The 12280-nt window shown below is 37.3% G+C and overlaps 1 protein-coding gene across 1 annotated transcript in view; it reads left to right on the plus strand.

The window, feature by feature from the left end:
- NSMAF (neutral sphingomyelinase activation associated factor) overlaps nt 1-12280 on the plus strand; it is a 77727-nt gene that overhangs the window by 19155 nt on the left and 46292 nt on the right. The window contains exons 3-6 of the mRNA XM_017547565.2: nt 8350-8428; nt 8524-8591; nt 8672-8708; nt 11044-11094. Coding sequence (XP_017403054.1) covers nt 8350-8428; nt 8524-8591; nt 8672-8708; nt 11044-11094 — 235 coding nt within the window. The remainder of the gene's footprint in view (nt 1-8349; nt 8429-8523; nt 8592-8671; nt 8709-11043; nt 11095-12280) is intronic.

Raw genomic sequence — 12280 nt, forward strand, 5'->3', positions numbered from 1 at the left:
GTTGGGATTACAGGCACGCACCACCATGCCCAGCTAATTTTTTGTATTTTTAGTAGAGACGGGGTTTCACCATGTTGACCAGGATGGTCTCGATCTCTTGACCTCGTGATCCACTCGCCTCGGCCTCCCAAAGTGCTGGGATTACAGGCTTGAGCCACCGCGCCTGGCGGTTGTGGATATCTTAAGCTTGATAGGACTGCAATCCATTCCACCATTTTTTTCTTTTTCTTTTTCTTTTTTTTTTTTGTTAAAGACAGAGTTTCACCATGTTGGTCAGGCTGGTCTTGAACTCCCGACCTCAGGTGATCCTCCCGCCTTGGCCTCCAAAGTGCTTGGATTACAGGTGTGAGCTACCATACCCAGCCGCACCCCACCATTTTTTTCTTACATCCCTCTTGTAGTTATACAGTATCCTCTGCTCTCAATTATTCAGATGACAATGTTATAAAGAATTATTATAAGCCACAAGAGTGTTATAAAATCAGCACTTTCAAAATGTGCTATTTGAACTAGAAGCAATATCTGATTTCTCAGTATGTTAATAACTATTACTCACTACTATAAAAACAGATTGTTTCTTTGACTTTACCTTTTGAACATTATGTACAAAAGCATGTAATGAAGTTTTTTGTTTGCTTAAAATGGCAACTTACAATTAACTAAGATGAAAATTATTCCAGCAAAAATGTATCTGGTAATGATTTCCTTTGGGGAGGTTACTTAACAACTGTAAGCTATAACTTAGAAAATTCTTTGACGTTAGATAAATACATTTATTTTTTATTATTATTCAGGTTTTACCCTTCAAGGATCAAAAACCTGTGATATTTGTTTAAATACAAGCTAAGGTAAAAATCACTTGGTTTTGGCAGGGCGTGGTGGCTCACACCTATAATCCTAGCACTTAGGGAGGCTGAGGCTGGTGGATCACCTGCGGTCGGGAGTTCAAGACCAGCCCGACCAATATGGATAAACCCCATCTCTGCTACGAAAAATATAAAATTAGCCAGACATGGTGGCATATGCCTGTAATCCCAGCTACTCAGGAGGCTGAGGCAGGAGAATCGCTTGAATCTGGGAGGTGGAGGTTGCGGTGAGCCGAGATTGCGCCGTTGCACTCCAGCCTGGGCAACAAGAGCAAAACTCTGTCTCAAAAAATAAAAATCACTTGTTTTTTTTGTTTAATAGCTTATGATATATCTATTTCCTTGGCATTCAATCAAATTAGACAATTATTAATCCCTGAACACACCACCTTGCTTTCTTATCTCTGGAATTTTGCTCATATTCTTGTTCCTAGTTCTGTATCTTTTCTCCCAACATTCTTCTATCCTGTATCATAATAATGCCTTGCTCAAAATTAAATGTACTTGTTTATCATTAAAATACAAATACAGGGCAGCAAACTGAAACTCGTTTTTATAATTTTAAAGTAACTATTAGGGCAAAATGGTACAGCAGCCCATGTAGGTATATTTGGTAATATCTGGTAAGATTACCTATTGATCTAGCAATGCTACTTCTAGGATACTATTTCAAAGAGACACTGGCAAATACATAAATGGACATAAGCACAAGGTTATTTATCATAGCACTACTTGTGCTAGCAAAAGACCGGGAGCAATCCTACAGGAGACTGACTGAACTGACTGAACTAACTGATAAGGAATGGCTACATGACAAAGTACTGTGCAACTCCAGCAAGGGATGCAGTTCTCCGTAATGCCGTGAAGTGATCTCTACATGTGTTAAGTGTAAAAAGCAGGGGGAAGAATACCGTGTGTCATAAGCTACTTTTATAAGAAGGGGGCAAATTTATCATGTTTTTAAAAATTGGAGGCATAAACTAAAAGCTAGTGGAGATGGTTATCTACACAGAAGAGGGAAGGATCAAGAGAACAAAATAGAGATGGAATATAGACTTCTCCAAATGTACCTTATTTTATAACTTTCCTTTTGGAACAATATAAATATTTCATGGATTTTTACTACACTTTATCTTAGACAAAAGACCGAGATGCCATCTTTTGTAGATTTTTAATATAGAATTAAATTTAAAAAGAAACACTAAGGCCGGGTGTGGTGGCTCATTCCTGTAATCCCAGCACTTTGGGAGGCCAAGGCTGGTGGATCACTTGAGGCCAGGAGTTTGATATCAGTCTGGTAGAAATGGTGCCTCGTCTCTACCAAAAATACAAAAATTAGCCAGGCATGGTGGCACACGCATATAATCCCAGCTACTTGGGAGACTGAGGCAGGAGAATTGCTTGAATTCGGGAGGCGCAAGTTGCAGTGAGCCAAGATCGCACCACTGCACTCGAGCCTAGGTGATAGAGCAAGACTCTGTCTNATATAAAAATAAAAAAGAAACGGTAAACCCTAAAAATCAAAGTGAAACAGTCTAGGTGAGGTGGTTCACATTTGTAATCCCAGCCCTTTGTTAAGCCAAGGCAGTATGATCTCTTGAGGCCAGGTGTTTGAGACCAGCGTGGTCAACATAGTGAACCTCTGTTTCTATTTATTACAATTAATGTTAAAAAAAGAAAAGACAAGAAACAAATGAATTTAATTATAAAGTTGGAAAATTAGCCACAGAAAACTATTTTAGTCAACTTTACAATATAATAATTTGACTGTGTATCTCTAGTAAGATGAAAAAGAATTACAAAGAAGTTGAAAAAGAATGCAAAGTAATTGTAAACTTTCCATAGCAATATTGTTTTTTTTGTTTTTTTTTGTTTTTTTTTGACACGGAGTTTCACTCTTGTTACCCAGGCTGGAGTGCAATGGTGCGATCTCGGCTCACTGCAACCTCCGCCTCCTGAGTAGCTGGGATTATAGGCACGCACCACCATGCCCAGTTAATTTTCTTGTATTTTTAGTAGAGACGAGGTTTCACCATGTTGACCAGGATGGTCTCGATCTCTTGACCTCGTGATCCACCCGCCTCGGCCTCCCAAAGTGCTGGGATTACAGGCTTGAGCCACCGCGCCCGGCCTATTGTTGTTAATAGTATAATATTAGTATTATTATTTTGAAACTGTTTTGTACGCATATATACATGTATTTATATAATTGGATAAAACAATTGAATAAGTATGGCAAAGACTCAGATTTTCCAGTGTAAAAGAAAAGAGATACATATAATATTAAAGAAATAAAGCCTTTTTCATGCACTTTCCTCCTTTTTTCTGCTTTATTGAGATAGATTTGACAAATAAAAGTCATATATATTTGGGGTATACAATGTGATGTTTTGATACACATACACATTGTGAAATGATGACCACAATCAAGCTAATTATCACATCCATCACCTCACAGATACTTTCTTTTGTGTGTGTGGGAGTAAGAACATATAAGCTCTACTCTCTGAGCCACTTTCAAGTGTACAATACAGTGTGGACTGTGGTCAATAGCTCTACATTAAATATGCAGAACGTATCCTGGATAATGGACAATTTGTGCACTTTGCCCAGCATCCTCCTATTCCTTCCACCCCCACCCCCCTTTAAGTTTGTGAAGTTAAACTTATTCTTGCCTGCACAAAGCTCAGAGCTTTCCCACTTAAGGAATTTTCTTAAGTTCCATTCTACTCTCTTCTTTGAATTCAACTTTTTTAGATTCTACATGAAGTCATGTAGGATTTGTCCTTCGTGCCTGGCTTATTTTACTTAGCATAATGTCCTCCAAGTCCATCCACATGGTCACAAGTAACAGGACTTCCTTCTTTTTTGAGACTGAATAATACTACATTGTGTGTATGTATGTATATTTGTATATCTTATATATTCACATATATCATATTTTCTTTATTAATTCAAGTATCAGTGGACACTTAGACTGATCCCAAATCTTGGCTGTAATGAACATGGGAGTACAGATACATCTTCAACATACTGATTCCATTTGCTTTTGATGTATACCCAGAAGTGGGATTGCTGGACTGCATGGTAGCTCCATTTTTAGTTTTTTGAGGAACTTCTATACTGTTTTCTTTAATGGCTAAACCAATTCACATTCCCACCAGCATTGTATAAGGGTTCTTTTTTCTCCCATCATCTCGCCAACAACTCTTGTCTTTTGTGTTTTGGCAGTAGCCATCCTAACAGGTATGAGGCAGTAGCTCAATGTGGTTTTGATTTGGTTTTCTCTGATGAGTAACCCTGCTAAACGATCTTTTCATATGCTTGTTGGCCATTTGTATGTCTTCTTTTGAGAATGTCTATTCACGCCCTTTGCCTGTCTTTTAATAGGCCATTTGTTTTCTTATTATACTATCAAGTTGTTTGAGCTTCTTATATATTTCGGATATTATTCTTATATATGTTAGCCCCTTATCAGAGGTATGATTTTCAAATATTTTCTCCCATATTATCTTTTGACCTGGTTAATTATTTTCTTTGCTGTACAGTAGGTTTTTTGTTTTATGTAATCTCATTTGTCTATTTTTGTTTATATTGACTGTGCTTTTGGGGTCATATCCAAAATGTCATTGCCGAGACCAATGTCGAGATGCTTTTCCCTATTTTTTCTTTTAGCAGTTTTACAATTTCAGGACTTAACATTTAAGTCTTCAATTCATTTCAAGTAGATTTTTATGTATGGGATGAGGTAAGGGTTCACTTTTATTTTTTTCCACGGGGATACTAGTTTTCTCAACACCAATTATTAAAGAAGCTATCCTTTCTTCATTGTGTGTTTTTGGCATCTTTGTGGATGATTAGTTGACTGCAAATATGTGGATTTATTTCTGGGTTCTCTATTGTGTTCCATTGATCTATATGTCAGTATCATGCTGTTTTGATTAATGTAGCTTTGTAGCATATTTTGAAACCAGGTAGTTTCATGCCACCAGTTTTGTTCTTCTTGTTCGAGAATACTTTGGACTGAGCATGGTGGCTCACACCTGTAATCCCAGCTACTCAGGAGGCTGAGGAGAAGGATCACTTGAGGCCAGGAGTTGGAGACCAGCCTGAGCAACCTAGCAAGACCCCATCTCTAAAAAACCCAAAAATTAGCTGAGGATGGTGGTGCATACCTGCAGTCACAACTGCTTGGAAAGCTGAAAGGAGGAGTATTGATTGAGCCCAGTTTGAGGCTGCAGTGAACTGTAATCATGCTACTGACTCTAGTCTGTGGGGTACAGTGGGATCCCATTCCTTAAAATGAAACAAAATAGATTGCTTTGGGTATTTTATTTTGTAGTTCCATATCAATGTTAAGATTTTTTTCTGTTTCTGTTAAAAATGCCACTGGGATTTTGATAGGGTTTGCTTTTAATTTGTAGATTGCGTTGCAAAATATGGACATTTTAACAGTATTAATTCTTCCAGTCTGTGAGAACCAGATATCTTTCTATTTATTTGTGTCTACTTCAGTTTCTTTCATCAGTGTTTTGTAGTTTCTGGTGTACAGATATTTTACCTCCTTGGTTAAATTTATTCCTGTTTATTTTTCTTTTGTTGCTTTTGTAAATTGAATTGTTTCTGTAATTTCTTTTTTGGATAGATCATTGTTAGCATATAGAAATGCAATGCTGGATTTTATATATTGATATTGTATTCAGTTTTACTGAATTTGTTTATTGGTTTGAATTTTTTTTGGTAGAATCCTTAGGGGTATTTTATATATAAATAAAATCATGTTATTTGCAAACAGAGACCGTTTAACTTTTCCAATTTGGATGCCTTTTCTTTCTTTTTTTTTTAAAAAAAAGATGGGGTTTCACCATTATGGACAGGCTGGTCTTGAACTCCTGTCCTCAGGTGATCCACCCACCTCGGCCTCCCAAAGTGCTAGGATTACAGGTGTGAGCCACCGTGCCTGGCCACCCTTTCTTTCTTTTACTTGCCAAATTACTTTGGCTAGGATTTCCAGTACTATGTTGAATAGAAGTGGTGACAGTGGGCACCTTTGTGTGTTGCTTTTCTCTTTAAATGACAGTATTTCTTACCTCCATCTTTTGAAAAGGCCTAGAAATAACTCAGTAGCAATCAGCACTAAGAATATGGTCTCTACATACCACTTCCCACTGAAAGGATGGGGGTTCTTTGGAGAAATGGCTGATTCTAAGTTAGAGGCAGGAAATGTGTGAGGTGAACCTGGGACATCCTGTCATATTGGCAAGTAAGGAAGCCATCAAAGACCACTTGTAAATGAATTAAAAGGATGCAGGGCCAAGTAGAGGAGGCAAACATTGGGATAAAAATGGGACAACGTAAGCATGAAAAAATAATAACCACTGCAGTAGACTGAAATGTTTCATAAATGTTAAAATTCATGAGTACATAATTTTATAAGCGTGTGTGTGTGTGTGTGTGTGTGTGTGTGTGTGTGTGTGTGCGTGCACGCATGTGCATAATCTTAATCAGTTACCCTCAAAGGATAGGAGGACAACAACTCATTTTTGTCGCACTTGATAAATAAAGGTAAAGAATCAAGCATTTTTGTTATTTTCCTTGTACAACTTGTACTTCAGGGTAGCCAAATTGCTGATAAGTAAAGTTGTTCTTTGTTGACAAATTCTAGCTAATAAAGTAGAAGAAATGATGAAATTTCAATGCCTAATAAAAGAATGGATTCACAGTAGGGCTTGGTAAACTACAGCCCTTGGGCCCCGTCTGAGCTGCCACTTGTTCTTGTAAAGTTTTAGTAGAACACAACCATACCCATTTGTGTCCATACTGTATGTGGCTGCTTTCCCTGTAACAGCATAAGTTGAATAGTTGTGACTGAGACTATATGGGCCGCAAAGCAAAAATATTTACTATCTGGCTCTTTACCTAGAGTTTGCCAACCCTTGATCTAGATAGTAGTTTTCCATGGATGCTAAAACCTTTGGGTGAGAGAAGCTGCTGGGAAATTTTGTATTGGATATATGGAGATTGACATCACCTGACCCTCCCGATGTCTCTGGATGCAAAGGCAGTACCTGTGCAGCACTTCTGAAAGTATTCTTGTCAGAAGACCCAACCAGAATCTGGTCAGGGCTTTTAATGTTATAAATAATTTAGAGGGAATACATAAGTTAGAAGAATGCCACAGAGATGCACTCAGCAAAATCCATAATGTGAGAAAATTATTTTAGATTAAGAAATGTAAAAGACATGTTAACTAAATGTAAAATGGACTTCGCTAGGATTTTGATTTGAGCCAGCTGACTATGAAAACACATTTATGAAGTAGAAAAATTGGAACATTGACTTTGTACATGATGACATTAAGGAATTACTAATTTTTTAGGGTGTATTCATGATCGGTTACTTATTAAGAGAGCCTGTCTTTAAAGATTTTTGCTAAAATATTTATGGATGAAGTATATGGTGTCAATAATTTTCTGTGTTGTTCAGCACGGTCCCAGGGGGTTATACACAAGACAAGAATGACCACCTATTGACAATTGCAGAGCTAGGCCGTTGGTAAATAGGAGTTTTCTATTCTATTTGTGTATGTTTAGAAATTTCATAAAAGTTTTAAAGTTACTATTGAGTAATTTTGAGTATTAGAAAAGTAAATGCAGTTAACAACTTGGAAAAATGATATGATATAAAATTTCAAAAACCCTTTGAGGAAGAATTGCGAACTAAATCATGACCTTCAGTAGCATGGGCCATCTCATCTATTCAGTACATATATATTGAGCACTGAGAATAGAAAGCTAAAGTAAATATTTGCTGCCCACAAAACAACAGACAGCATTACTCTGGGGTGGAGTGAGTGTAGGCATTCTCAGCCTGTAAGACTATTTCTCAATGTGATGTTCCTTGGATACATTAAAATTCCAGCCAATAGACTCTGTGAACTATATGGAGATACAAAGAAGTTAAATTAAAAACTCTCTAACATTTGAATTATGAATGCCAATATGAACAGCATTCTGTGTTTTACCAGTTAATCTATAAATAGAGAGGTTCTCTTTATTTGCATTGTTGATCTTTTTTTTTTTTCTTTTCATTTTGGGACAGAGTTTCGCTCTTGTTGCCCAGGCTGGAGTGCAGTGGTGTGATCTTGGCTCACTGCAACCTCTGCCTCCCAGGTTCAGGCATTTCTCCTGCCTCAGCCTCCCGAGTAGCTGGGACTATAGGCGCACGCCACCACACCCAGCTAATTTTTGTATTTTTAGTAGAGACGGGGTTTCATTATGTTGACCAGGATGGTCTCAATTTCTTGACCTCGTGATCCGCGCCCCTCGGCCTCCCAAAGTGCTGGGATTACAGGCATCAGGCACCACGCCCGGCCAATCTTTATTTAATGCTTTAGTAACCTGCTTTCTAGTTAAAATGTACTATTATTCTCTTGTGATTTTCGTTATGCTCATCAAATAATCTGTTGTACTTGGATCCCTAGGAAGATCAGAGGCTCCTTAAAAATATGTTCAAAATCAGTGATTTTTGAACCAGATGCAATATCCCAGCCCATCATCAAGGTAAATACATTTTAAATATGAACAGAGACATCCTTATTTTTTGTGTATGTCTTATCTTTCTTGATTTTTATAATATTTCTCTCAATTTTATCCAGATTCCTTTGAGAGACTGTATAACAATAGGAAAGCATGGAGAAAATGGAGCCAATAGACACTTCACAAAGTATGTCATTTTCACCACTGCTTAATTTTACTCCAACCCAAAAAGCCGTATATATTTAATGACTTTTTTCTGCATTTTAGGGCAAAATCTGGGGGGATTTCACTCATTTTCAGTCAGGTAAGCACATAATAAATATTTTTTCCTTATCTGAATGAACATTCATATGTATATATATATATATATATATGCATGAATGAAATTATTTATTTGTAGAACTATCAGGTGAAGACCATGGACTAGAATTCAAATGCTTTTAGAACTCAGTCATTGGGAAATATGCTTTTTAAAGGATGTGATCCCTAATGGGCTTCTTAATGTTTATTAAGTGTGTGGTATCTGTGGGCTTGTGGTTTTGTCCTTGGAGTTCTGATGATTTACCATTTACGAGGTTTGAAATGAAGGAACGCAGCTCTCCCTGTAGCTTCCTAGCTGTTTAGAAGGCGAGAGGCTAGAGTTATGCACTTATATTATCTTGGGACTCAGGACAACCAAGGCAATGACTTGGGATTGGTGGTCTTGTGTCATTATGACTCTTGCAGTCATAATCTTTTGTTCATTCCAGATTTGTTCTCTTTACATTTATGTACCCACCACTGCACTCAAGATAGGCACGCAGAACAGCACTGGCAATAAAAGGTCAATTAAAACATGCTTTTTCTCCTGTCATATTATTAATTAGTATGTAGATTTAAAAAATTGTAAATAAGGAGCTAGATATTTTCCACTTTCTTTTGGCTTGGGAGTTCACCTTCTTCATCTTTAAAATAAAGGGGTTGGCAGATGTTGCCTTGACTCTCTGCAGAGCTCTTGTTCCTTGGGGTGCTGAAGTATTCAGAGAAGAATTGTTCTGGGATCAAGTAAGGGGTAAGAAAAACTGTGAAAACAAAGATGTACAGACTTTCTGACTTCAGAACTTGACTTAAATCCTCTCATGCGACAGAGCAGAGTGTCCCAAAGAGGCAGATGGGGAGGGGAAGAGAGTTGGGAAGGAGCAGGCTTTGTGTAGAATGTGAGATTTGAGATGGCCACGAGACCTCAAAGGGGATGTCTAGCAGGCATTTGGATGCATCCATCTGGGTGTCAGAGAGGAAGCAGAGGCTAGCAAGACATACTGGGGAGTTGAAAGTTTCTAGAGACTTTTTAAAGCCCTGCGGCTGGATAAGATTTCCTGGGGACTGAGAGGTGTGAGGACTAAGGCTCTGCAGCTCTCTAACTTAAGAGGTTGGGAAGAAAGTGGGATCCAAAAGTAGTTGGAAGAAGTAGCCAGTGAGGTTGAAAAGAAGCAGGAGCAGGTGTCCAGGAAGCCATGTGGAAAACTGCTTCAGGAAGAGCCATCGGTTCTGTCACATGCTCTGAGGAGAGTCAAGGAAGACTTGAGAATTGACTGTATGGTGACATGGAGATCTTGTACGTTTCACATGACCATCTGAAAGTGGTTTAAATTGTATGGTAGGGATGAAAACCTGTCATGGGCCCAAGGAAAGGTACAGATAGCTCTTGCAGAGAATTTTGCTACAAAAAGGAACAGAAATGGCAAAAGGAGGATGTGAGATTAACGGGATGTGTGTGTTTGGGGGGGCAGGGGCGGTGTGTGTAAAAGGAAGAGAGTGCAGTGTATAATCCTAGGAGCAAAGTTTTTGAATATCTGAGGTTTGGGTGCCCACATTCTGTACCCTAGTAGAGGGGCTGGACTTTGAGAGCTTGGGCAGCTTTCATTGTTGCAGGAGGAAAAGCAGTGATGAAGGTACAGGTACAAGGAGATTGATGGCTCTGGTGGATGATGTCGCTTATTCTGCATAGTTATTAATCTACTACGTGAGGACAGGTGGCCCAGTGCCTGTGAAAACACCACGTGCCCAGATTACCTCTAAAGTTTCTTTATGTTAGTGAACATATTACGTGCCACAGTAACTTTGTTTTACCTGTTTCTTAAAAAATCAGCACTTGGATTAGCCTCCCTCCATGTCTACTTGGTTACTTGGTACAAGTGATGACATTCGTAAAACATCTTAGATATTTATTTATCTTGTAATTGTTGCTGTCTTGTTGCTTGGATAATTCTCTTTTTAATTTGATCTTTGCTATTTGAAGACTCTAATAATAGTATAATAATATTATACTATTATTTAGTATAATACTAATACTAAATTAGTATTAATACTAATATGTATTATATTTAAAGCCTCTAGTATGGCTTTAAAGTATATTTAATTATATTCTATATAATTAATACTAAATTAATACTAATTTAGTATTTATAAATTAGTATTATGTATTATACTAAATTAGTATTGATTAGTATTAATACTAATACTAAAGCAAATACTTTTGGAAATAGATATTATATAACAATGATTTAAAACATTTGCTTTATAATATCCTAATTTGTAGTTATTCTTTACAATGAAACATTTTGGTTATTATTTTACAAGTATTGATTTTTCTTGCTCAGGTATATTTCATTAAAGAACACAATGTTGTTGCACCATATAAAATAGAAAGGGTAAGTAAAGCTTTTCATGTATTTCCAGCAATTTATATAGTCATTTTGAGCAATAAGATTTTGTGACCCTGTTAACATCTTTTCAAATATAATAATAATGAGTATTTAAAAGCTTCTTACCTGGAAGTTATAACAAAATTACCCAAGGGAGCCACAGATCAAGTTCAAGAGAATTCAATTAACTTTTGACTTAAAAAAAAGTACCTAATTTTAAAAAAAACCCACTCAAATGATTAGATTAGAAATTAAAATCAGAATATGCATTATTTATAAGATTGTTTACTGGGTGTTACTGATAATTTATTTACCAGTCCATTACTAAAAAATTTAGTTGTTTTTTTTGTTTTTTGTTTTTTGTTTTTTTGAGACAGAGTCTCACTGTGTCGTCCAGGCTGGAATGCAGTGGTGTGATCTCAGCTCACTGCAACCTCCGCCTCCTGAGTTCAAGCAATTCTCCTGCCTTAGCCTCCTGAGTAGCTGCTATTACAGGCATGCGCCACCATGATGGTATTTTGTATTTTTAGTAGAGATGGGGTTTCACCATATTGGTCAGGCTGCCCTCGAACTCCTGACTTTGTGATCCGCCCGCCTTGGCCTCCCAAAGTGCTGGGATTACAGGTGTGAGCCACTGCACCTGGCTGAAAAATTTAGTTTTAAAAATATTCTAGAAATATTTACTAGTTATAAAATACTCTTATTTGAGAACTCAATAATAATTTATAAGTACTCTTAATTAGGCAGAAACTATGAGTAAACTTGAATACAATGTCTTGTTCACCAGGGCTTTTGAAGTAAGCATAGACATTTTATTTAACTGTTCTGTACTTTAATTATTTATGCTCTAGCTTAATATATAGTAGAGGGATAACTCCTAGTAAATAAGAGTTTTTACAGGACCTAAGGTAGGGCTAGCGCTCCTTATAATGACACCTCTGTGAATTAGGAAAAGCCACCTCTTCTGGGCAAACACAGTCCCATAGGCTGAATCTGAGTCTCAGTTTCAGGCCAGTGTGCAGTCTCTTAGGCAGCACAAATTGTATAGTCAGTGACCTCTGGGTTTTATGGACAAGAAATACTTGCATGTGCTAGTCAGAAATTATAAATACTGAGATATCATTATTTGCAAGTGGTGCCCTTGGCATTTGGGGCAGGTTGGTTCTTTATTGTATGGGCTGTCACTTATATT

The sequence above is a fragment of the Cebus imitator genome, unplaced genomic scaffold, assembly GCF_001604975.1.
Source record: "Cebus imitator isolate Cc_AM_T3 unplaced genomic scaffold, Cebus_imitator-1.0 Scaffold199, whole genome shotgun sequence".
NCBI classification, from domain to species: domain Eukaryota; kingdom Metazoa; phylum Chordata; class Mammalia; order Primates; family Cebidae; genus Cebus; species Cebus imitator.